The sequence below is a fragment of the Apteryx mantelli genome, chromosome 2 (assembly GCF_036417845.1).
Source record: "Apteryx mantelli isolate bAptMan1 chromosome 2, bAptMan1.hap1, whole genome shotgun sequence".
NCBI classification, from domain to species: domain Eukaryota; kingdom Metazoa; phylum Chordata; class Aves; order Apterygiformes; family Apterygidae; genus Apteryx; species Apteryx mantelli.
The window spans coordinates 118,395,925-118,423,344 of NC_089979.1; the positions used below are offsets into that span (position 1 = coordinate 118,395,925).

At 44.6% G+C, this 27,420-nt stretch overlaps 1 protein-coding gene across 1 annotated transcript; it reads right to left on the reverse strand.

Moving 5' to 3' along the window:
- Positions 1-6,747: 6,747 nt before the first annotated feature.
- Positions 6,748-18,092, reverse strand: CX3CR1 (C-X3-C motif chemokine receptor 1). The gene is made up of 2 exons (XM_013948130.2): positions 18,030-18,092; positions 6,748-8,252 (listed from the first exon to the last, which is right to left on the reverse strand). Exon 2 carries the CDS (start codon positions 8,236-8,238, stop codon positions 7,174-7,176), a length of 1,065 nt encoding a protein of 354 aa, XP_013803584.1. The 5' UTR covers positions 8,239-8,252; positions 18,030-18,092; the 3' UTR covers positions 6,748-7,173.
- Between the last annotated feature and the right edge of the window lie 9,328 nt (positions 18,093-27,420).

Here is a 27,420-nt window from a genome sequence, read left to right on the forward strand (position 1 = left end):
AGGTGAAGGTCTTCTGTCTGTACCATGAGGTCCAGCAAGATGTCCCTAGGAAATGCCGAAGAACCAATTCCTGTATACTCTTACCTGATTCCCCACCCCTGAGTGTTTTTAGGCCATTAGAAATGTTACTTGAAGCCATTCCAGTGGGGAATGCTCTTCATTTCCTTGTGCTCCAGCTATGGCCATGCTGAGGTCTGTGTTGCTCAGCAATTGCCCAGGGCAAAGGGGATGGTGAAGAGCTGCAGATGAAGGTGATACAAAAGCCTGCTCCAGCTGCCTCTTAGAGAAACGATTTCCTTCTACGCTGTTTCTACCTGCTTAGAGCCCTGAAAAATAGTTGAAGTTTTGGCTTACGGCTTCAAGCAGTTTTTATATATAAGGAGCTGTTTTGGTAAAGTCGCAGGCAAAAGAAATTGCACATAGAAATAGCAGCACGTCCCTGTCACTTGAGTGAACTACCTTGTCAGCAGAAGTGTGGAGCCATCTACTGTTCTGCTTTATTAGCTTCGTCAGTGCCCTTCAGTGTACCCTGCAAATCTTGGTCATCACAAACTGTGCTGCTGTTTCTTTGTGTCGTGGTGCTGCTGGTTTAATTTTAATGTAAAAAAAGTAGCATTTATGGCCTAAATGCAAACTTCTTGAGGGAGCTGTAGCTTCTGGCACTTGCCTGCATATCCTGACATGCAGCTCTGTTCCAGTCCCAATGGTTTGTAGCTAGACTGTTGGGCTGGAGTTGAATACGGAGCACTGACAAGTACATGCAACTTATCAGAAACTTAAAATCTGGTTGGGGTGGAAAAAAGACTGCTCCCGTTACAACTGAAGTTGGTAAGCGGATAATACCCCGTATAGTGAGAAAGCTGTTCCTAGAGTCCTTGCTTGCATTCTCTCCCATCCACTAAAACTCTGTCTTCAGTGATATAAAGTTAGCATGCTGCTTCCTGCAGATCAAAGGATCACTGGTTGGAATTTGGTAAATACAAACCTCAAACTTCTTTTTCACAAGCAAACCATTTTCCTGTGTCCAGTAGGAGCCATTTTATGGTATTTTCTGAAGGGAGAGGAATGGTAAATACAGTGTATAACTGTTGGTATTTGTGCATTGAAAATTAATGTAACAAACAAAAGTATGCAGGAGCAGTTGGTGGATTTTTTTTCCCCACATTGAAAACAATGTGTTAACATTAAGTCTTCAAAAACCAAGTTTTGAGGCTTGGGTGCATCTATGTTTAAAACCAAACTCTTAAAGTAATTACCAAGTGAATTAGGAACTTATTATTAGCAATGGCATGAACTCAGCAGAAGTTGTATGTATGTGACAAGTGTCAGAAGCTATCTTTTAATATTTCTAAATTGTTCTTAATTTTAGCTTCAATTACTAGATCTGAATCTCTGAATACTAACTTTAGAAGTCACGGGTTTTCATTAGAGTTCCAGATGGCTTAGAGCTTGATAAATTGAAGTGCAAACAGTGAAACCTTTGAGCAGGGCTGGGTAAGTCCTTAGTACAGAGAATATTTCATTCAGTGCTAAAATGAGGCCATTTCAGGAGTGGTATGTAAATGGCCTTTGGCACAGTACTTCAGGCAATCACTGCAGAATAAAGATGTTATCAGCTAGGAATTGCAAAAGCAAATATGGGTAGAGAGAGGGCAGCTTCTTGAATTAGAATTTGACCTGAATAAAGCCGCCAACTGAGTTTTTCTTTGAAAAACTCCCTTATGTTCTTTAATGATTAGTAGGACTTGGGACTTGCATAGGTAGGACTTGTCCCTTTTTGGCAACGCAGTCTCCTGCCAGGACAATGGTTTTATATTACCTGCAAGATGGCAGTATGGCACCTTGCAATGTGATAGAGACAAAAAGTGGAAATGACAGAACTTAACTAATAACCAGTGCATTTATAAAGAGTTTCTCTCTGAAATATAACCTTGAAACTTCAGATAAGACTGATCCAGAACTTCGAATCCACTCCCAGAAAATTCTAAATCCAAAGGAAATAGCTGGATAGCGACTCCTTCTGATGCCAGTTTTGAAAACTACAGTTTTCACCACTGAGCAATTTCCAAGCCCAGTATGATGCTCTGATCTGCTTCTTTCAAAATCCTGAAAGTTTGTTGTACAAACTAAAACCCCCAGGAGGTCAACAAAAAGAATTCAAAGCTGCCATGTTTGCTTAAAAACAAGGAAACATAAATGCTATGATTTTGGGACTGTGATGTGATATTTGAATGAGTGGGATTAGCAGTGACTCTGAAAAAGATACCAATATCCGTATATCTCTCTGCAAGTGGTTTGGCTAAATATGTCTCTTGCTCATTCTATTTATAAGTGGAACATGAAGTATAGGTACAAGTCTGCTGAGAAAATCTGGATTCAGATTTTATTAGTTACTCAAACTGTAACCCAGCTGGGAAAAGATTTATGTAAGTGTCAGTGTGATTTCGAAACAGGAAAAAAAGTTTTGATAATGAAGAAAAGGATGCAAAGGTAGCTCACCAGCCCTCAAAACCCCAAAAACCCAACCAAACCCAGAAAATACTTGACCTCACTTTTCAGATAACCAAATACTACTTATCAGATAAATGTAAGAAGGGTGTGCTTGTGTGTGTGCGCATGCATTTTCGTGAGTAAATTGTAACTTGCTGGAGTATATTTTTATATCAGGGAAACCTTTGAGTTTTCAGAGAACAGTAAAACAGCTAGCTCAAAGGCTGTTGCAATGCCTTGTGGGCGCAGTGTGTGCCATTCTCCTCCACAGGCTGGGCTTCCTGGTCAGATTATATTTCCTGGGAGGAACTGTGGTCTCTTCTTTGGAGGGCTGGAAACAACTGCAGAACATGTTCTGATTTTTGTGAGTCAAACACTGCAATTTTTGGAGGTTATATTCCTTTTCACCTGAAAACGGAGGGATGGAGAGGAAAACTACATTGATGAAATTCAACAAGGACAAATGCAAATTCCTGCACTTGGGAAGGAATAACTCCGTGAAATGATATAGGTTAGGGACTGCCTGACTAGGGAGCAGCTCTGTGGAAAAGACCCAGGGGGGCCTCAGCAGCTCAGCAGCTGAACATGAGCCTGCAGCATGTCCTGGCAGCAACAGAGGCCAACAGCATTGACAGGGGCATAACAGCAGCCTTCCAATACCTATGAGGAGCTTGTCTAGAAGATAGAGCCGGGACCTTCACAGTGGTGCACAGTGGGAGAACAAGAGATAACATTGAGAAATGAGAGGTTCCAACTGGATTTAGAGAAAAAAAGTTCACCATGAGGACAGTCAAGCACTGGAGCAGGTTGCCCAGAGAGGTTTTGCTGTCTCTATCCATGGAGATTTTCAAGAACAATGGACTAAAGCCCTGAGCAACCTAGTCTAGGTTCAGAGCTGACCCTGCTTTGAGCAGGAGGTTGGACAAGAGACCTCCTGAGGTACCATCCAGCTTGAGTTATTCCATGATTCTGTGACCTCATTTTTCCTACAAAAGATTAGAACCTGCCATGGAAAGAGTCTTTCTGTAAAAGACTTACGGAATCAAGAACCTGAGTTTCAGACAAACATAATTCTAACAGACATTTTGCCACCCTAATTCTTGCTGTTTAGTAATTGTTGCTTTTTTATAGACTAGAAATGAAGCATGTGAAGTGGCTGTTGTTTCTGTCTATGCTGTGGGGTTGGGATGCAGCAAACACAGGTAATTTTTCTTTTTCTGGAAGCCAAGTCTCTGGAAAGTACATTGGCTCCCACTGCCCTTCTAGTGTTCAAAACAAAAATAGCTTACTAATATTTGTAATATACTTTGCAAGGCCTCAATGCTCAGAGGCACCCAAAGAATCAGAAGAGTTAAAGAGTCATGACATAACTTACCTGGATGAAGTTAGTTGTGTGTCTCCTGTCACTAGAAAGCAGATTGCACTGCCACATAGTTCACTGATGACAACACAGCACTTAGAAAAGCAGTGGAAGACAAAGATGACTTGAGTCTACAGCCTCTTTCCCAATTGCGTAGGTGAGATATTAGCTGCTCATAGGGGCCAACACTCTCTCCCCAGGACTCCTGTATTGACTCCATTCTGTTGTGGCAAGTCTTTATGGCAGGACATACGTGCAGCTCCGTGTAACATCCCTTAATGCCGGAAGCACTTACAGTTCAAAGCCTTTCTGCCTGTAGAGCTGGTAGGGCTTTGACAGTCCTGGCACTGAAGTAGCAGAGTTTAGGGAGCTATATCAGGAGCAAGAATCCATCCTTAATTTCTGGCAGCTGGAAAGGGTATATCCCATCCTGATGGACTGGTTTAATTTCTTATGTAAATGGATAAGGACCGGATGCTGCTGGTCCTCTGGGACATGTTGATTCAGTCTAGGGATGCAGTTTTAGTGCTGTATATGGAAAAAACCTCTGTTGTAAAATAACCAAGGAGTTAGAAAACACCAGTGTCCTGCTGCAGAGTTTTTTAAAGAGAAGTGATATCTTTGAATAAAGGCTTCAGCTGACTGGAAGTCCAGTGGAGAGACTTAAAGAGACACCAATGGGCCTTCCGTCAGGCTTGAATGGCTCAAAGAATACCTCAAAGAGTATAATGTATAAAATGAGCAGAAACCCAGGGAACCACACAATATTAACTGTCACAGATCACGACAGATGTGCTGTGGAGCTGCAGCCCCCTGCAAGCATGCTTACAGGGTGCAGTACAGCGAGGAGCATTGGTGCCCATCTCAGCTGCAGCTGAACCCAAGCTGGCAAACTGTTACTGGTTACTCTCTGAGTGCTGACACAGTTCTTGGGGGCTGAAGAGTTTTAAGGGACAATTACAAGAAGACTCTTCCTGCTAATGCAAACAAAGCAAAAATGGTGATTTTGTTTTTTTAATGGTTTTCCATGGACTTACCACTTCTGCTATGAGGAGGCATCTCTGACAATTCAGCACAAACCAGCTGCTGGCTGCAGAGACCAATGCCTGGAACCCCCCCCCCCCCCCCGAAGTTTTTAATCCCATACAAATGTTCAAAAATTGAGCAATGAGATTTTATACATAAATAGCAAATTCTGTATAAGGACTCCCAAATACTTAGCATCCTGATAGTCCTTGAAAGTTTCCCATTACACAGTGTGGAAGACAGAAAAAAGGAAAGTTGTCGGGAGGAGCACTTGACTTGCAAATGAAGGATTTTTGCAGATGCAGTTTTGCACAATGTGGCTTACAGAGGGCCCAGGCCTGTCAAGATGGTTGTGATTCACAGTAGCCAGGCTGTTCTGCCAGATGAGGATGCATCTGGAAGGCATATGTACTCTAATTGCTGACAGAGTGGCACCTTTTTATTATTCCTACAAGGAGACACATCCCCTGTTACAGGACTGGTGACTTTGCTGGTGAGTGGTAGGATTCCTGTGAAACCACTGGGTCTAGTCATCGAAATGCTCTCTTTTTCCTAGACAGTCAGCAGAAAGCTCTGGGCTTAGGCCTTTAGTTCTGGCAGTAACACACAGGTCATGTTTAAAGGTGCCCTTTATTCTTTCCTCTCAGTAACTCACCATGGTCTGAAAAATAAAAGGAAGATAAAATAAGCCAAATGAGATTGCATTGCTCAACCAGCAATATACCCTACTCAGGCTGACTTCATGCAGATGACTTCTTGTTTTGACTCCAAATGCCTTCCTCTTTCTTTCTGCACATCTTAGCAGTTCCTAAAAATACCTTCCTCAGGCAGGGAATCACTTGCTTGGGGATGGGAGAGAGGAGAGAGTTGTCTTATCTGACTTGCTTAGGCTGACTGAATTTCGAAAAGTAATTTAATGTCAGGTGACACCCACACTACACTTGATCTTAATCAAGAGGTCTGGAGTCTGAATGTCTGCTTATAGTTGAAATTTTGAAGGCTGAGTGTATATAATATTTTTGCACTTAATATAAGGTATTTAATGAAGAAGATCCATTATGCTGTAGACTGTGCTGAATGTTCAGAAGCAAAAAATTGGAATATTTAATTTTAGTTGAATTATTGCATATGGAAAATTACTCAATAGAGAGGCTCACCTCTAGGCTTCCTTAGAAACATGGTGGTAGTGAGGTCCAGAATGCTATGACCTAATCCTTGCACTGGTATTGCTAGAACAACTCTTTTGTATTGGTCAGAAAGTGAGAGTGTTTATTCAGATTAGATATATTTGTCAGTTCCATCAGTGATTTTTCTGTATAGAAATAGGGTTGCATCCACATGGACTCATTTTATAAGTTTAGTCCTTGATTCTTCTTTGTAGAGATGATCTCAGTTTTGTAGATGGGAACTGTACATTTTCCATTTACCTACCTCTGATCCGCAATGCCTACAAAATCTCATTTGCCCTTGTAACAGATAATGGCAGGACCTTTTGAGAGAGGCCTTGGGAAAAGACTCTTGGTTGTCTTGTCTGACTGACATTTTCCCACCAAAGTGATTGTCATTTCAAGAGTAAAAAGTGTACCTGGAGGCTGTGGAGTGCAGATGGTAAATGTGTCCTCAGGGATGCCTGTCAGTTTGGATCACCTGACTTTGGTCAGGTCCCAAATCCTTAAGAAGAGTTCTTGCTCTGATTACTGCAAGTTGTACAACACTAAGTGTACTGTCGACACTAAACACATATTCAGAAAGAACTCTTCTTTAACACTAGACATTTATTAGGTATGAAAGCACAGGTAAAACATTTGTTACAACCAGTAACCCCCAAATCACTTTCATATGAATATAAGTCAATATATAACATAAAAAATATCCCTCTTTACTAACAGTCAGCTACCGTCTTTACTTAAGGAAGGGTTTATATCCATGTACATTTGCACCACATGTGGATATACACACACACACACACACACACAGATGCTAACATGATAAAACTGTTTAACAGCTTCCCTATCCTCAATTATTGAATTCTTCTCCATCTTCTCCATCAGAGGACTGTTTTTTTCTTCTACTTTCCCTCTTCCTCTCTCTTGATTCAATTCTATACTCAGCCTTGACATATTGTACTGTTTTTGTTTTTAAAATATTTACTATTTTAGAACACTTAATGCTTAACAAGAACCATGCCAGTAATTCACTGAGGTCATAAGTCTTTTCTTATGGGTAATGGCAATCTCTCAGTGGCTGCCAGCCCTATGGAAGACATATTTACATGGATTTCTTCTTCACAGAGCTTTTCAGAGGAAGACAGAGCCATCCTGGTCATTGGTATTTAAGGTTATGTTGCTGTTCAGGATGCTTTCTGCATAACTAGTTGAAGAACTGACCTGGTAGCGGTTGCAGGGCCCACAGAAACACATGAATGGACAGTACTTTAAGCAGACACGATAAAGGTATTTTCTGAATTTTTCCCCAGCAAAAGCATAGATAACAGGATTGAGACAACAGTGACTGAATGCAACAGTTTCAGTCAGGTGCATTGCATAGTCCAATGATTTAATTTGGTTGCAACTTACAAATAAATCATAATGCTTTAAAGTTTCTAGAAAAATCAGCACATTGTAGGGGGACCAAAACAGAAAAAACACAACCACCACAACCAAGATCAGTTTTATGGCTCGTGTTTTTTTCTGATTTTTGCAGGACAGCAGGGTTTTGATGATCCCAAAGTAACAATAGCACATGATACAGACTGGGATAAAAAAACCAATGGTGTTCAATTCGACATTGCAGAACACCATCCAGATATTCTTAAGCTCATCGGGATACACAGAAATGCAGTCAGTTTCTAGCTTTTGTGTGAACACAAAATGTGGCACTGAAGCTAAAACTGCCATTGCCCAAACTCCACAAGCTATAAGAAAGCCATGGCTCATTGTTCGGGATTTCAGAGAATATGTTGCCCGGACAATAGCCAGGTATCTGTCAATACTGATAACAGTAATGAAAAACATTCCCCCAAAGAAACCAATATAATAAAGTGAAGAAACAGCTTTGCATGGAATAGTCCCAAGGGTCCATCCATGCACCACGTTGGAAGCCCAGAAGGGAAGGGAGATCACAAAGAGAAGGTCTGAGACTGCCAAGTTCAGGAGATAAATGTCAGTGATGCTCTTTTTACTGCCTTCTTTCACAATGGCAAAAACCACCAGTATATTCCCTGTGAGGCCAAGGGCAAACACTGCAATGTAAAATATTGGCAGAAATACTTTCCCAAATTCCTGGATATCAATTTTATCGCAGAGAAAAGCATATTCATCATAAGTGAATTCAGTCGTTGCTTCGGGAAGTGCTTCCGTCATGCTGAATTTTCTGGCTAGAGGGAATGTGAAAAGGGAAAAGAGAATGTTAGAGAGAGATCCAGCATCAGCTATGGAACAATACTGAGAAACCTCATCAACACAAACACTTTGGGATTATGTCACTATTCGGTTTCACGAGACTTGTATTACTGCAGAGGTGGTGGTAGTTTCTAATAGAAGCCTAGACTCTTCTGTTACCTGTACTTCACTGAAAATTATTCTTTATTTTAAGAAAAAATAAATGAGAATTTTAAAGGCTGTCAAATAGGCCCTTTCTTATTGGAAGAGCAGCAGAAGTAGCAGTAAGCTGACATCAGACTAACTCTGTAGGTGGTGCATTGCACCGTGAGAAATGCGCTCTCCTGGTCTGTCGGGCAGTGTTCAGCAGGAAATGATACTTGAAATGTAACTGTTAATCAGTATATGTTACCTGCCAACACCAACAAAAGCAGACCTAACCCCATGTGATAACCCTGGGGTAGAAGTGTGTGAGACACCCAGCTTGGCTTGGCCTGAGCCGATGCCTGTTGACATGGCCATAGCAAAGATGGGACAGGGATGCAAGCATATCTTTGATGAGATTTAAAAAAAAAAATCATCCTATAATCAAAAGAAGAGAAACTATATTGACACTTCCCCTCAAGCACTGAAGCATCTTATGACTGCCCTGGCCTTGGGTGCAGGGTAGTCAGGGTAGAGCCAGGGCTTGTTAGCTCAGAGGCTATACTGCATCTAACTGGTTAGTATATGTGAGGCAGACCTGTGACCTCTGCGCTCGCTAGTTTGCATCCATTAGTTCCTCTGCACTCCCTCAGGATGCTATAAAGATTTCTATTGGCAGGGGATCAAAAATCTTAAAGGGGCACATTTATTACTACATTGGGTCTGCTCCTGGTTTGGGTAAAGAACTGTTAAGTATCCATTATTTGCTTTCTCTGTAGGAAATGAAGGGAAATTGAGCATGATACACTGTACAGAAGCTGAGGGACATGACTGCAAGGCCAAAACAGCCTGTTAAAGCTAAGCTTAAAGAGAAAACTCACTGATAACAAAGTTGCAACTAATAACTACCCCTTGGTCACAGTGTCAAAACCTTCTTACAGGAAGCCATTGACTATAGCCCGTTGACTATAAAGGTGGGATTCAGTTCAGTGAACTTAAAGCATCTCTAAAGTGGGTGTTTATGTCTCCTGTTATTGGGAGAGGTAGGCAATACAGTCAATGAAAAGCAATGTCAAAGGCAGGTCCAACCAAATCTGCCTTAAGACGAGATGGACTGCTTTCTAGGCTCCACTGACTGTATTGCCAAAATTCCTTTTGACTGTATTGAGCAGAGGTACATTACTCAGTGGTAGATACAAATGTTGTCACTACTTCCACTCCTGACGCTTAAAGTGGAGCGGGTGGAATCCTCGCCTACATTTCCTTGTTTCATTGATAGCGATAATTTTTATAGCCTATGTTTAAAATAAGCCTTGCAAGGCTAAGCATGAAGTAAAAATCTCTTGAGGTGTAAGACAATCCTTGCCCAAGAAGTTTCATATGACTTAGTGATAACTACAACAAACTCCCCTACTGACGGTTAATGTGGCCATATTGACGTTTTCTCCTAATGCCTCATTGCTAGACTGTTGTTTCTGGTGTGGGGCACGAAGTTCTGACCTCTTATTTTGTAGTCATTTCTCAAGCTTTTTTTCTGTGCTAGTTGGAAACACACGCTCTCCATTTTAAAGTATCTTATTCTGAAAGTTCAAAACCTAGTTGTCCCTGAAACATTTAAATGAGAAGTGCCCATAGCCATTAGAAAACAATCTCTGTGGTTTTGCACAGGAAAAATGGGCTAGCAGAAAGGCAGAGCTGGTAATTTCAGGGCATGGGCACAGTGCGGGGAAGGCTGTTTGCCTCAGGCAGTCACACCCACAGGCTGAGCAACTCTTGCAGAGCATTTTCACTTGAACTGGGAACTGAGCCTGCCTGCAGACTCCATCCAGCCCTTTGCTTGCAGCCCTGTTTAATTCTCCAGTTTCTGGAGGTGTGGTATCTGATACTAGCAGAATTAAAGGAAGATTAGGAGGAAATACAGAGGAGCTGGGGCAAAGCCCAATGCTGATTGCAAACAAGATAATCATTTTCTACACGTGAGATGACTAATTAGAGCTGACTGCAGGGATATGTGACAGTTCCCCATCCCTTCATGTGTCTGTCCAGTCATTACTTTATCTACACTGTAGAGGGATACAGAAATGAGCTGGAGATGTATTACACAATCCCAGTGGCCAATCTTTTTCTGCCTTCCCATCCTGACATTTTCTTTCTGCTCTTCAGAAACTAAATGTAGCTAGCAGGTTCCTCTAAAACGACAAGAAGTGTCAGGAATGCATCGTCTCTTATGCTGAGTGTGAGTCACTAAGTGAACCCGGCTCCCCACTGCTGAGCTTTTACTTGGCCCATCTGCGCAGTGCCTAAGCCTCTTTCCTACTCAGTGGCTAGCACGCTCTGCACTTGGATTTTTCACTCATGCACTGGAGTGAGTCCAGCCAAGGGCTACCAGGATGGTTGGGGGCTGGAGCACTTGGCATATGACAAGAGGCTGACAGCCTGGTTAGATCAACCTTAAGAAGAGATGGCTTGAGGGGGATCCTCCTGCTGTCTGCAGCTACCTAATGAGAAGGTGTAGAGGTGAAGCAGGTAAACCCTTCTCAGAGGAGTAACAGGCAATGGCCACAAGCTGCAACGTGGGAGATTCTTACTCACTGTATGGAAGAATTTTTCACTGTGAGGATGTCAAACAATGGAATATGGCCCCAGAGAAGCTGTGAGATTTCCATCCCTGGAGATATTTGAAACTCAACTGGACATGGCCCTGAGCAACCTGCTCTAACTAGTCCTGCTCTGAGCAGGGGTTTGGACTAGAGTCCTCTGGAGGCCCCTTCCTAACTCTGTGGTTCTGCGACAAAGCAGGACAGAGGTCACAATGTCCCTGCAAAGTGCTCTGACTTCTACTTTGCCACGTAAGCTCCTCTTGCAGACATGTCTCTCCCTATGTGACAGGCGAGAGTCCTCTCACACGCGGAAGAAAAAACTAAGCGGTGCCTGCTTGTATTCTTTTGGCATCTTTGCTAACCACACAGGCAGAGTAAAATGTGGCAGCCAGAGAGGGCTGTTGGATTGTGCTTACATATACTGTATGTGCCATGTGAAGTTTATGATTTGGAGAGAAGGAGTTCACTTTGTTTTACTTTCTCCTCTCTGAGGGCCCCTGGCTGTGCTGGTCTTTCCCATGCTTGCTCCCTTAATTCATGTCTAGAAACACAGCTAGTTCCCCCGGAGAGTTTCAGTATGAATCTGTACATGCAATTATATTTTGTTTGACTCAGAAAAAATATCCAGATTGATAAGAAAATACAGTTCCCAACAAGGTCTGGCAGACTTCTGCACATCCTGCTTCCACTGGCATCTCTTGGAGGGAAAGCTGGACTTGAGAATGGTTAACTTCTTTACAGGAGCACGTTAACACAGAGGTGCAGAACGAAATCCTGGCCTTACTGAGGTAAGGAGGAACTTCACCTGGGCTGGGATTTCTCCTGAAGTACTTTTCACTGAAATAATTTCCACTAGCTCACTAAGCCTGTGAGACCTATGCCAATGGAAAGGGTAAGATACTGCATGACACACACAGGAGCAAAAGAGAACTGCGTTTACCAAAGTGACATTTGCAGTATCCAAAATTGCTGGCACAGTCTGTGGTTTGTTCATCCACTAGTGCACAGATTTTGGATATCACCAGCTACATACTCATACCTTTCCATTGCCACCCATTTTGAATATGCAATATGGTCACTTCTTTTTGAAAATGTGGCTCACATGACACTAGTTTTCTCAGATTAAGCTAATGTTTCTCAACAGGTGGTCTGCAAACTCCAAAGAGCTCACAAAAAAACAGCCCATATCAGATAGGCATAATGTGATGAAATTTTGTTAAACTTTAAAGCAAGGAAACTTAATTCTGTCCACTCTTCATGCTTCCCTGACGGATATTCTCTGTCAGTCTTGCAAAACCCACTGCAGTATGTGCTATAGTCTTTTCTCTGTCTGCTTCAACCCATTTTTTCTCTCTTGCATTTATGATAAATATTCAAATAAGGGCAAAAGTTAACTGAAAAGGTAGAGGATACTGGAAAATGTTGGCCCATGTCTGTAAGATCTCTCCTTCAGACATTTTCCCTTGCTGAATACAGGAAATAATACATTCACTTCTGCTTCTCATGGAACTCTTCAACTGCTTTTCCCTTTCTCCAGATTGCCCCAGCAGTTTTACACCCTGCTCCCCACAAAACTTCTGCTTTTAATTACATTTATAGCTGTCTGAAAGATTATATTCTGCAGGACAAAAAACGTGTTTCTCAACTCAGCTATTCCCAGCCATTCTGTATTGTGTGTGTTGTATGTAATGTATAGGGAAGTGAGATTATGACAGATTCACAAGCTCATCTAAACAACAGAAGTTACATTTCAACCCTCAAACAGCATTAACATCAAGCTGGGTGAGACAAGATTGAAATCCTGTTTACACATCTGGTTGTTCCAGTTATCATCCTTGGTACTTCAGTTTGTGCCAAATGCCATGTTGCAAGCTTTACTGACAAGAAGACAGATCTACAAACACTTTGGCTTTCAGTGAATGAAAAAAAAAGTTAAAAAATAACCCAAACCAGATCTCTGCCAGAGGTTCATGTTTCAGATTTGCACAATATGCTGATAAGGAAGTATTTAACTCTCAAACAATTTTCACGCCTTAGTCAGCATTTCTGGGTGACATTGGCTAACTTGCTTTTCTCATGCAAACAAAGCATATTTTCAATGCAGTCTGAATTTCATACTAAAAATTCAGACTTACGCTGGCCCAGGGAAGGTGGTAGGCTTTGCAGGAGCCTCCGTGAAACCATATGGGTGCATATCCCATTCTCACCCTTAAAGATGAGCTGTCACCACCCTACCCACACCTAAACACAGCTGCTTTTGTGTGTTTGTGACTACACCCATCTGATTTTTGCCTGCCCATGATTCTCAGAGATGCTGTAGGGATGCAACTCCAAATGAAATGCCATAGCTTCTGGTGGCATTTCTTAAAAAAAAAAAAAAAAAAGATTCAAGGGACTGAACAAGGATTGGTGGAAACAGCAGCAGAAGAGATGTAAAATCTTAGTAGTGCTCTGGGTGACACTCTTGACCAAGTCCAGCTACAAGCACTTAATCACCAGGCTGCTGTGAATGCTGTTGACTGCAGTTTCAATTATAACCAAAACAACATTTAGATTATGGGCAATACACTAAACAGAGTCAGGGCCCATTTTTTAGTCCTGTACACAACTGGTTCATGCAATTCACTTAGCTTAGCTTTAAGAATAGGGTGGCAGTGGGGATGGTCTCTGGAATTGCTTGGGATCATGTTAGTTACCCAGAGTCAAAAACACACCCAGTCCAGCAGATGCAGTTATTTTAAACTGAGTCTTTCAATCAGTCCTGAAATGAGGAGACTTCCACAAGTATTGGAAGCAGCCAACACGATGCCAATATTCAAAAGCAGGAAGCAAGATGAAACGATGTCACCTAACACTTATCTTGGGCAAAATAAGATTTAAATAGTAAAGGGAAAGAGTGTAGCTAATGCTAGTCTGTGTGGCTTTATAGAAAATAAGCTTTAGTTTTGTCATCTGATGACATTACAAGGTTGATAAAAGGTTCTGTGTGGAAGCTTTGATTTGAATTGCCTGCTTATTTGATTGATCCTCTCTCCAGTCTAAAAAAACACAATAGGATTTGGACTGACTGGCTGTCAAATCTCAAAAAATAGCTGTCAGTGAAGGAAGCCTTATTGAATCAGGAATATTGCTTGTAAAATTCTGCAGAGACTACTACTCCAAAGCTTAAAACTCTTCAATATTTTCATCAATGGTCTGAAAGCAGATGGGCAATCAGAGCTAGCAAGGTAAAGTGATAAAAAAGGTTGAGAACCAGACAGTGATTCAGAGCTATCTGAGCAATCTGGGGCTCCTCAGATGATTCAAGTTTGTTTTAATTCAATCAGAATTGCGTATGTGGAAGCTAAACAACACAAATTGTGTCTAGAGAGTGGGGGTGCATCTCCTAGGAAACATTGACTCTGCAAACACAGGCAGACACTGAAACTGAGCTTCCAGCTAGAGGTTTCAGTAAGAAAAGCTGATGCAATCTTTGGGTGTTTAAAGAGATACCAAGTGGGAAGGAATAAGAGAGGGAAGATTCTACTGTTGTTGAGCTTGGTGCTGGAGCTGTATGCATACTTCGGGTGTCCACACTCATAAGAGGTTGAGAAAGTATAGAAAACAGTCACTGAAATAATTTGTGGGCTAGGGAAAAACCCTCTCATTGAAAAACAGAGAGTGGTGCTCGCTGAGCTGCTAAAAAGAAGCTGACTTGACAAAACAGTATAACATTTGTTGGTGATAACAATCGTGACAATCTAGTGGGATTAGGCATATGATAAATCAGTGAAATTAATGGAAATTCAAGCAAGAAACATCCAAGCTAGAAATCAGACATACATGTTTAACAGTGCAAGGCTGATGACTGGAACAGACTTTCATCAGGAAAAAGTGGTTTTTGCATGTCTCAGGGTCTCCACATCAAGAGAAAATATCACTCTGGGAAACAGACTTTAGCCAGTCACAGTTAAGGAGCTCAGCACTGGAGGTACCAGATAAAACCCTACAGTCTGGGATACGCAGGAAGGCAGAGCAAATGAGCTATTGGGGACACACTAGCCTTAACAACAGTGACTTTGCTTTGGTAACTAATGACTGAGAAAGGCAAACTCTCCTCTCCCCAGCTACTTCACCAGCACTAGGTAGCCCAGATCCCAGGATGGGACCCTCTGGAAGAAAGCGAGGTCCTGTGAAGAGCAGGGAGTAGCTGCTGAGGTTGGTTTAGAGGAGGGGCTGTATGATGTCTGTGGAAAAAAAGCAGTACAGTTTGGGGACTAGGATGTTGTTATCAAATAGCCAGTCTGCACTCTGTCTGTTAAAACCTGTGCATTTTTTTCTACTTCTAATCAGTCCTTTCACCATTCCTCCATCACTTCTGAGCAGATATGGTGTAATTCCAGGTGCATCCTTGCTCCCTGCTGCCAGAGTCCTTCTCTGATGACTTTAAGGTGAAGAAATTCCTTTCTTTGGTGTTTCTTTCTTGCATGATTTATTCTCAGATCAGTTGGACTATTTTTGTGGACAGGCAGAGTTCTGCAAAGTTAATACTTGCTTATGCATTTGGATGATGTAATTTCTGAAGGCTTCCCCCAAGACTTTGAGGGTAAGCTTTTTAAAAGTGAGCAGTGATCTGGGCTGCTTCATTTTGGAGTTTTCCAACTCAAGGTGGAGTTCAAGGTGCAGAGGAAGGGTGCTGAGTGCTTTTGAAAAATCACAGCTTTTAAGGTATCCAAAATCAGATATTCAGAAATGGAAGCCTATCAAACCACTGCTGATTAAGAAAAATATAAACCTGAATATTGCAGAGGCTTGTGGTCCCCTAAAATGCATCCATCACAAATTAAATCAGAAGCAGACTCCATTAGCTGGAGATGAACACCCTGTACATTTACAAATTTAAACCAATAGTTTTGGTGAAAAAAATGTACTTGAAAAGATCAGGCCTCACTGGTAGAGGACAGGAGGGGATAGTACAGAGTCCAAAACCCCAAGATCTCTCTAACCTTCACATAAAGTTTTATAACATTGGAAAGTGCTGGCTCAAATAAATTTAGAGAGCTAACCTGGAGATAACCAAAGCACAGCAAGTAACCAGAACACAAGTTTCAGCTCAGCCCATTGCATCAAGATCAGATGTGCTCTGATAAAAAGCCCCATGGAGTTATTACTGTCTCTGACAGCAGTGATGGCTTCACTGCCTGCGCTTCAGAGCAACCACAGAGCTATTATTTTGAGCAAGAGGCGCTCACACCTTGGTCTGTCAATGCACAGTCCCACCCAGCTGACCAGGCTAATGGCTTCATTCAGACTGTTTGCGTTAACTCCACAGCAAAGTGGGCACAGTGGACTGAACCCCATTGCCCTGGGCAAATCCTGCCCTCAGCAACATTCCTGTATTTGCTGGTTTTGTTCCTCCACCTGGAAGACTTGCTAAGAGCTCTCCAGGAGGGAGAGCAGTGCCACAGTGGTGTGTGGTTTGCTGGGGCTGTGGCAGTTCGTCTCTGTGGTTATTGGTGTGTTTATAGTAAAAGCAGTAATCTGAGAATTTAATGCTTTCAGCTCATTCGCTCGACTTCAGAGAGGACAAGCCCCGCTGAGGCTGACACTGTAGCAGTGCAGGAGACTTGGTGCCTGCACTCTGGGGTCCCACCTGCTCCTTGGCCCAGGTCACCCAGCTCTTGGCAGCTCCTAGACGTGGAGCCCGCAGCCCAGCACAGGCAGCTGGACCTTGGGATGGCAGCGCCTGGGAACCTGGTGAACAGCTGCTACTGCCGCAGGCTGCAGTGGGGCAACTCTGCCAGATGCCCACTCCACCTCCCTGAATCTCTTGAGCCCAAGGCTGCTTGTAACACTGAGTAATTTCAAACCAATCCAAGCCTAAGCAACAACAACTGAAAGCAACTTTCAAAGATAATAAAGATTAGTTTTGAATAATCCACACCACCCATTCTTCTCCCTGCTGCTGCTCTCTAGGTGTGCATGGTGAGATCTTTCTCTTTCTCCAATTTACTCAAAGGTCTCAAGCCACTTTGAGGCTCTTTGGGTCCTCCTGTATCATTAGACATCCCTTCAAACTCTCAAGTGACTTGCTGGAGCATATTTATTATTACTGCTATTCCTTAAATAGCAACAGAAGTGAACATGGCCTTACTGGAGCAGGCTCTTGAGCAAGTGAAGACACAGAGAGCTACATGAAGGCATTTTCCTAGAGTGCCTCAGTGCCTAGTTCCTGTATAAATCAATTATCATTGATTCAAATCATTCTTCTGAATGAAAGCTAAGCACTGAGGTGCTTCTGAAAAATCCCGCAAGGCATCAGTTTGAACCTCTAGCAGTCAAAGTACCTTTAGAAATCTGGCCCTAAGCAACCCAGAGCCCTAAATTTCTGTTTCAGGAATGACTTATGCACTTAAGAGACTATAGCCTGAGAATATGATCCAGGCATCTGTGTTCCCCACAGGTCTTAAAATTGAGATTTGAAAATTACTTAAATGATTCTGAAATTTTCATCCATTCCTCTCAGGTTCATGATTTTGTGGCCTTGATCCTGTGACCAAATGCAAGGATACCGGTGCTAGGGTCCTCTGCAGAACCAGTGCAACCCGACATGGGTTCCAGGCAATGTCCTGCCCCTAGAGACATGCTACAGGGAAGGGAAACTAGATAAACAGTACGGGAATAGTACTGAGCACACACAGCTAACTGGGATCATTTGAAGAACAGTATTTTTATCCTTGCAAAGACTGTGGAGCACTTCAACAGAAGAGGCACTCAGCTGCTGGGGCCTGACGTCTAACCAAAGGGCAGTGGCAGAGCTGGAAAGGGAAGAGGCTTCCCCAGAGGGCTGCCTACTGGGCAAGGGGAGTTTGGGGTTATCATCTTACTGGATGTTAACTCCTAGGATCACCCTTGGAAAATTTGTTTCACAGGTATTTCCTCTAGCCTGCTATTCTGCCTATTTGCCCTTTCTTTTTAGACCATCATTAGTAATTCTCTGCATCTTTTAAAATGTGTATAGTTGAGTGTTTTCCCCGTGTGTTCTCTTACCTGCTCTTCCTCAGTATTTCTTTTTCCCAGGCCTTCCCTCCTTAAGGGGCACTCAAGTTTCTTTTGTACTTTCTGTTGAAGGGACAGTTAAAACAGAAGATTGTTTGTAGCTGTGTGCACTGTTTGCAGTTGTTTCTAGCTGCCATTAGCTCCATCCTCTCAGTGCCTTTGTAATTGCATCTATTTACTTCCTGCCCCCGTTTTGTTATTAATAAGGTCATGTTGTCATGGCATCCTTGAGATTAGAAACAAGAGATCTGTTAAATCATCTACTCCGTCTTTCTTTTAGAGGGCAGCGCATGTAACCCTTTAATTGCGTCTGCATGAAATTTAAGTAATGGAGCTGCCAGCCCTTTCCCGGGAAGAAGACATTATCATGACAGACCTCTCAATTTACTAGTCATTTTTGTATCTTTGTCAAATTTTAGCTTTTCTCTTCCTTACAGACACTCTGACCAGTTCTTCTCCCCTTTTGGTATTTTTCTGCACTGCTATATCCTTGTAATTCATTGCGGTTGCTTTCTTTCATTTATTCTATTAACCAGTTCACTGCCTCTGGTTGCACTGCCTCCACACAGGGTTTACCCCAACTGACTAGATTTTGGGAACTGCTATTTCTGGATATATGTTTATACCACACCACTACTTAATGGACTGCCGCCACTGTATTACACAAATGTCTCATAAAAATGAACAGATATCTTTTTACATCTTTCCTATGGAAAGCTGAGTCACAGAGAAATTAAGTAATGTAGTCATACAGAAAGTTTGTCAAATTTTTGAATCCGTCATTACTACGCCAGTCTGTCCACATAGACTATTTCTATCCTTTCTCCAGATTTTCTGTACTAGCCTGTCTTTCATCGGCATTGATGTTCATGATTATGGTTCGTTGGCCAAAACTAAAAACATGCAATGCTGGTGAGTTTACTATCTGTGAAATCCAAGCAGACATCAGACAAAAACATTAAACAGAATAGAAGAGCTGTATCTTCTTGGTCCATCCTTCTGTGCTAATACTATACACCCGCATTCATTTATTAGCATTTTGCTTTAGCCTTGAAGACTTCTGGCAGGGTTGAATATTTCTTTTACCACAAGATGCCACATATAATTAGTCACCAAGTAGAATTTCTCTGCCCTGGTTCACTGTGGCTAATATAAGTGTTCCCCTTTCTACTTTCACGTTTCACGATGGTGTTGCCTCCACCATCTTTGCCCAAATGAACTATCGTTCAGACTCTGAGAGCTATGTAGTGATGACCTTCCTTAAGTTCATGAGACGCACCATTCCTTGTCATCCAGTTCTATCAAATTCTAGGTAAAATATAATTGTCTCTTACCTTAATTCATAGTTGCATTGAAAACCAATGTTTTCTTCACGCTGAGCCTGATGGTTTTTAAGTATATATTTCCTCTTCTCTAGTGCTTATGTGTACCCTATGCAACATGTGAACTTTGGCAGCGGAGCTTCCTGGGCTGAGCTTCAGGGCTGATCTGAGAAAGTATTAATGTGCTCTGCTCAGGTCCTGCTGTCGCATTATGAAATAGTGAAGCAGGATGAGGCCAGTCAGAGGGGCAGAAGTGCTTATAAAAGGATTGCAAAGAAGCCAGAAATGCTTTAGGAGCTTCATACTGAGAGTGTAAAACCTCTCATCCTTTTGCTTCCCCCTGCATGCTCTAAGACTGGATGTTTTTTGATGTTATTTCCATTTTGGGTGATTTCCCCCTCCTTGCCCCCCAGTTGCCCCTTGAGAGGCACAGCAAATGTTTGTCCCGGGAGTGAGACCTGTGGGATTCAGTCCCAGCAAGGAAGGCGGGAACAGCTGACTCCTGGCAGCGAATGAAATGGGATCAAGGCACAGGCTCAAGCTTTGTCAGGACTGATGGCACCACTGCTTGGCACATGCGAACTGGTTCTCCCCAGATAGTGCCAAGGCCTGTCTTAGCACAGGCTAAGGGTTCTTCCCAGCAGGCATTTTGGATGCATCTACGCTGTCTGGGAGGCAGAAGGGGCAGTTTAGACATGGGCATGCTGCCCACCCAATGCCAGTTGTCTCAGGGGCAGCAAAGGGTCCCTGGCCCATTTCAGTTGGTGCTGCCTCTCAAGTATCTAAAGCAGTCAGGAAGGAGGCGCTGGGCCCCGCGGACAGACAGCTCCCGTTTACACTGTGACTTAGACACCTTGCAGAGCAAGCCAGCCTAATCCAGATCGCACAGCTAGTGCAGTTTCTCCTTGGCAAATGAGGGGAAGCACCAGGAACAGAGCTGCAGACGCCTGCGGCTGTGGGTTGGAAGCCCTCTGAGAGCTAGAGGGCCTCTGGGTTGTTTCTAAGTGCCCTGGCAGGAGCCTGTGGGGCAGAATGCAAAGTGAAGGGATTTTCAAAGGCTGGGGAAAGGCAGAGGCTGGGAGGATGCAGCTGTGTGGGCAGTGGTGGGGTGGGCACCAGGCTCACAGAGACCCATGCTGTAGGTGCAGCCATGCGGGAGCATCCCTGGAATGCTGCCAGGTTGTCCCAGACAGGGGGTATTCCCTCTGCACGCCTGTGTGGGGTGAAGGACAGCAGGGAGCAGCGGGGAGGGAGCAAACCTCTGTGCTGGGGACAGATGTGGCTGTCTGGGGCTCAGGGGAGCATGGGTGGTTGTGGGGCCAGGCTGGCCCGAGGCCGCTGGTGTTGCTACATGAGCTGCAGGCGGTACCATTTCTCTGGAGAGGAGTAACAACATGGGAAGGCATCTTTCCCACCCTGGCTCCCTGTAGCCATTTAGCCCTGTAATATGGTGTTGCCATTACTAGGAACAGGTCATAAGCTTTGTACTGAGCTTGCAAGCCCTCAGGACTGAGGCTTGTCAGACTTGCTCTGTCTGAACCTTTCTTCAGCTGCCTGCGGCTTTGTTCTATTTGGTCTAGCAGTGACAGTAAATTCTCTAATTGACCAGGTGTCTGTGGCTAATTTCTTTTACTTTTCTTTGTGAGGTTTTACAAAGATAGCAGTACGTGGCAGTTATTCTATGCAGAATGAGAATTTATGACTCTAACACAATGACGTAGTGTAAAGAAATACAGACTTGCCATGGTAGCAGAGGCCTTGAGAAGTGGAACCACGGGCTGCAGTGTAGAGGACAGGCATGGGATGGTAAGAGATGAGGCACTGGCTGGCACTGGAGACCCCCAGCTTTGAACAGCTCACTAACGCTTAGTTAACAAAATGCAGACCTGGAACTGGACAAGACTTGTTTTAGGGGTAACAGAGCAGAAATAGTATCTAATATATGTAAAGGACACCGTTCATAGTAAATTTGGATGTAACAAGGAGCTGCAGATGAATGAAGAAAAAGGTATAAAAGTGTGTTAGCACATAAAAATGCCCCCGAGTGGATCTTAGAGGAAAGCAGAAGAAACCATCAACATGAATATCACATTACTCCCAGCTGAGGACCCCAGATGATGACAACTTGCTGTAACACCCCACCACCATTATGACCCAGAGGAGAAGGGGAAGGGTGAGCACAACACCAGGAAAAGAAACTAAGTGTGTGTTAACAATTTTAACTGCATTACTATTCTTTCTTTTTCTGTAACAATTAGATTTGCAGTAATAATGATTAGAGTCTTAAGATTTCCATTCTACTAACAATAAATGCTTGGCTTATATTTATGCTCTGCTTCCTCTTTGCCCATAAACAAGATTTTGAGCATAATATCACGCTGCAGCCAGGGGTTTCCTATGTACCGGAAGAGACTGAGATTTTAAAGCTTTAGTATGTTCTTTTATCAAGAAACATTTCTGGCCCCAGACTTGACCTCACCTCCTGCTCAAGGCTGCATGAAGGGTGTGGCCATGGTAGTGGTTTAGCACACAGCATGATGCACCCACAGCTGGGATTCTGCACAACGCATCTCCAAGCGCTGTCAGGGCACTTGAAACAGCTCATCTGGGGTGAACCCAAGCAGGAAGTTGGGCATCAGCGTACACTATTAAAGGGGACACAAGACACCCTGCATCCAGGTGGGGCGATACACCAATACCGACGTCCACCTGCGCTGTCCTAGGCAGGCATATGAAGGACTACAGCCCTGAAAACACCTACTGGTGTTGTCCCTGCCTCGCATGTAAAGGAAACTTAAAATGCTGGGAAAGTTGCAGGGTTCAGGCTCTCTCAGACCAAAACAATGTCACATGGCAGTACCATTGATGCCTATAACTGCATCTGTGACCCAGGGAGTTAAAGAAAAATTTAATTTCTTCAGGAAGTGCTCAAAAGAAATTCTGCAACTCCCCAGCTACAACATCATTTAGGCAAATTTGTGATAGTCTCTGAGGATGCGCATCCCAGCTGATCCTGGGCAAGGATCATAGGGTGCGTCTGGTCTCCTCCTGAAGCAACTCTCTTAGGAAACTTTTATGGGAGAGGGCTTAAAACTGTGTAAAGGGCCATGCAGCTTGAAACACTGATATGGTTTAGATCAGGACAAACTAAACAGATGCATTAATAATTACACAATCATTGGATCCATGTGAAGGAGTCTGGATATTTATTGCCTCTGCAGAAGAGTGATTAATAATGTAAACACTACAAGGTTATAGAAACATGGTTATCTGTACTCCCCCTTTCCTTGCTGACAAGTGTGGTGGTTGTCAGTAGTCAGGAGAAGTAGGGTGCCAACGTGTCTGTTTGAGCCCTGCGAGTTTGGTGACAGGCATCCCTGGAGGTCCCCCACACTCAGGCATCCCTGAAAGTGGAGTTGTGTCACCCTCCTTCAGGCTGAGGTGAATGAGGTTTGTGAGGTGGAGAGCATCTTTCAGTCTTTCATCTCTACTGATTGCTGGCCTGCCCTGAGCTGTTGCTCATTGACTGCTGAAGTAAATTGCTGGGCAAATATTCTTTCATAAGTTCAGTTCCGCTATTTCTACTAATTATTTTTTTTTCATAACACCTGTCTAATTGTGCTGTATCTAACAAGAATTACAGCCCTAATAACTACATAACAACATCCTGAAGGTTAAACTATGGGCCTCCAACATCAGCCTGATTACTTGAGTTATGTCACCTCAGTAGACCAGGACAAGCATACATGGAAATAATTAGGGAAATGATACCTAGGTGTTAGGCAAGAACAGGAAAGACACATTTCTGAAAATAAAGGCTAAAGGTTAGGGTCAGAGCAGCAGATTTTCAAAACCAACTTTTTCTCCTTTTTCTCTGACAAGATCTGCTCATTCTTTAAAAATAAATGTAAAGAATTGCACGCCTTTTTCCAGGAAAGCATCAAAAGTCTTGATGCTGATTTCTCCCCACACATTGAATGTTGGTGCTATGGCTGCCAAAATTACAAACTTCCACCTTTCAGAAAAGTAAATTTCTGGTATGTGGTATTAAGGAAAAGTTTGCATTGTGTGAGAATTCTAAGATTCAGAAAGGTGGATTAAAACTTCCTCAGTGTAAATGATTGGTCAGAGTTATGCCTTCAGTGCTGCCCTGTCTGTGGATCCTGCAGAAGATGTGCTGTAGTTCAGAAGACACCAAAATCTAAACCAGTCTCCACACCCTCATGAGGATGATGAAGGGCACAGCAGGCACCAACCATATGTTGACATGCATTGCAATGGAGAGGTACCTTTCTGGCTGATGGGAACCCTTTGCAGGGTACCTGAGAGTGGTGGCTGCCATCCCCAGTGCCTGCACAATTAGGAAACACCCCCAATGCAAATCCACTTTGCCTGTGTCCTCCCCACAGCCCCCCTTCTGCAGACAAGTTTTATAAAAAGAGTATGGGTAATCCAATATGATCTTCACAACTGTGTGCACTTGTACACACCAAACTGGTTTGCTACTGACCTATAAAATGTGGGAACTCACAACAGGCTGTACAGTTCAGAGATCCTCATTAAAGTTGGGCAGTGAGCAAAGACTGAACTCCTGAGTCCTGAGCTATCTGATTTAGAACTTTCTTCCATGTGTCAGTCGTGTGGCACTGATACATGCATGATAGCTGTGACTGCAGTGAACCCTGCTGGCCATTTTTTACTTCTTTACATTTCTCTTCCAAAACTCTCCTACACCTTTTCTCTCAGGAGAGCTGGCCAGGTGCAGACACTCATGGAGACACACTCCTTCTGCAGAAACACCTTGTTCCAGTCCTCTGTGGAAACAGGTGTGCTCTCTGCCCAGAGCCCACCCAGCAGCTTTTGGCATGGATACAGGCACCTTTTACCACTGATCACATGCATCTCCTCAATGATTCTTTCCTTCCCTCACTTCTAAAGGAAAACCCAGCAGAGGGAGCCTCATTCCTTCATATCGCTGTGTGTTACAGATGCAAGAAGACATGCTCAGCTCCCAGGGCTTTTCAGCCACCAGTAGCAGAGACGGGTTTATTCTTCTGTCATTAAAAAGGTGGGGAGGCAAAAATTACTCTGTGGGAGGGAGAAGCTATGTCTAGGGATCAAAATCTTTTAGCCCAAGGGTTGAGGAAGGGAAGAGCCACAGGAAGCTGAGAAGGGCTTGCACCTGAGTTGGAAGAGGAGGAGATGCCCATGGCCTATGGAGGAATTGGCATCAGCAGGGGCAGAGGTGACAGACCTGAGAGCCCCGTGTCCTTGCAGGCTGAGGGGACTGGGAGCCCAGCACATCCCATCTGTCCAGCTGTCTACACTCAGTGTAGGACAGCAAAATCAGGATGTGGGGTAAGGGGACATTTATCAACTTCTCCCCTCTTTTATCGAGTCCTCACCTCCACGCTGCTGGCCTATTTCTGAGTGTGCAGCCCCGACCCCTGCTGCACAGCCCCCCCAGCCCCATGCCAGGGCAGAGCCATGCACCCTCTTTCCTGTCATATCCCACACAAGGCACAGAAGGAGCTTGGGAAAGTTCAGGAAAACCTCCTGTTCACCCATCCTGGGACAGAACCCGTCGCTGCTGGGCTTCAAAACCTGCCCAGGCTACATTTTGCCTTGTCCTTTGAGCTTCTTTCGCCACTTGGTGCTGCCAAGTGTTTCCATTTGGCATCAGCTTCTGCTAGCTGAAACAGGAGACTGGGAAGAGCATTTTGGGTTGCACAACTTCACAAAGCACCGCAGGGCCTTCCGGCATGGAGAGAAGAGGCTGTGAGTGAGGGAGACTCCTTGCCACCTTGACAGCTCCAGCGTCTTTCCCAGAGACTTTTGTATGGCTCTCTGGGCACAGCAGGGACAGCTTCAGCTGATGCCCAGGTCATTCAAACACTCTTTTTGCACAGCATACAGCTTTCTGCGAGCAAACAATGTGGCCCAAACAGACACTAAACCTGAAGAGGAACACTTATCCCCAGATTAGAAATAAAACCCCAGGGATAAGGGCATGTAACGAGCTGACTGCTTTAGGGATGTTGTACTACCAGTGGCCTTGAGGTCTAGCCGCGTGCTTACATTTGGCGTGAGTGGATCAGCACACCGCTATCAGCCCAGATTTGGCATATTTCCCTGAACGCAGGCACTGCTCCAGGCAGGGGGTGCTGGGCTCAGTGCAAAGCTTGGCTGGGCTGCACCTCCTCTGTGCAATGCTGCATTGGGGCAGTTTGGGCACAGCCTGGGGAGGACGGACAGCATGAGACTCTTCCCTGGGCTCACTCAGCGTGGGCTTTGCCACCATGCGTGGGTTTGGAAGCCATTCGGTAGCCTCCCTTTGCTCAAGGTGGGTACAATGTCATCCTCTCTTGGCAAGGTGTCAGGAGGCTCAGCCAGGCCTCCCAGGGGATGCCCTCGCCCCGTGGCACAGGTGCTGGGCACACATCACTTGGGGTGCTCAGATCTGCCGGTTTCAGTGTCTACCTAAATTACACACCTCACTCAGAGCGCATTGCTGGGGCTGTGCTGCTTGTGGGGACGGTGCAGTCAGGACCAGTAAGATCTGAGAAAGTCAGCAGGGAGCTGTCGGCTGGGCAATCACATTCATCTCTCCTAGACCCATCCCAGCAGGAGAGATGGGCTCCTGCTCTCACAGCTGGAGGCCCCAGCAAGTTGTTATTCAAAATGTTGTGATAAAATCCTTTCCTTTTCTTTTCCTGGCGTATGCGAGGCCTTGGACTGACTTCACGCAAAGGCAGGGTACACTTGCATGGTCTGCCTCTGGATCTGTCCCTGCTCAGGGATGTCTGCAGCTGGGGTTGTCCAGACACTCTGGCCATCACCTATCTCATGGCTCTGTCAGCGGCCATGCTCCCTTCTGCCACCTGTGCTGCGCACTGCAGTCACGTCACACACGCAGACGAATTGCTACAATAACCAGAGTTCGAGGAGGTAGACGGGAATGGAAGACGAGGTGCTGCTGATTCTGCTGAGGGATGCAAATCTCTCTGCAGAGCCAAATACTGCTTTGAGCAAATGTCGGTGTAGGAGGGACACCCACCAAGATATTTAGATATTTTCCATTGATAGTGTGCCCGTAAAATCACCTCCACGTCAGCAGCAACAGTATCTGGGCTGGGGGCCCGTCACACCTCCCACAGCGCCTAACCTGCGCAACGCCCAGGCAGGGGCACGGCCCCAGACCAGCGTGGCCCCAGACCAGCAGAGTCACACTGCACTGCTGAGGGCTCAGAAATGTTAAACTGAACTTCATTTCCTGAACCTGAACTTCAAAGCACATGAATCAGCATCTCCTACACCAGGGGGAATCTCAGTGCTTTTAGTATCTCCTTGCCATTGCCTGGGTTTGGAGAGGAGCAGCTGTTTAGCTCCCCCTTTCCTTAAAAGCCCGAATGGAGGAGGGGGCTGTGGTCCCACACTCTCTGGGACCCAGCGCCCCTTTGGCCTCCCACCAGGACAGCAAAGCTCTGCCGGCTGTGCCCAGACCCAGCCAGGGCACAGCAAGCCCAGCCCCAGGGACCTGACGATGCAAGCAGCGCTCCCGTGGCCTGGCTCTCTCTTCTAGGCACTTTCTCTGTGCTTGGCGGACAACAGCACACTCACACACATGCACTAACACATGATGTGGGCAGGAACATCAATTATATTCCATAATGATATCAGCAAGCCAGAGAGCGTGAGCGAGGTGATGTCCTGATGTGAATGTCACAGGTTGCCCCAACCCTACCTGCTGAAAACCACAGGGAAAGATGAAGCAGCCGAAGAGATGCTGCCATATGCAGAGCCACCAGCACAGAGCTCAGAGACAGAAAAAGGAAATGACTGTCAAAGAGGAAAGAAAACCGCAAAGCGAGACCTGGTGGCTGCCACCAGCCGTCCCAGCTGCCAAATGACCCCCCCACCCCAGCAGGGGCAGAGGCAGGACCTGGGAGGCCCGGACATTAGGTCACTCAGCTCACTCTTAGACATTGAGCCCTCCGAGGAGACAAGAGTCCTTCATAAAGACCCCCCACCTCTCTCAGCCTCCATTTTGTGGGCTGGGC

Bases quoted from the DNA above. Each gene is read 5' to 3' on its own strand.
- CX3CR1 (XM_013948130.2), bottom strand. From the start codon at position 8,238: ATGACGGAAGCACTTCCCGAAGCAACGACTGAATTCACTTATGATGAA.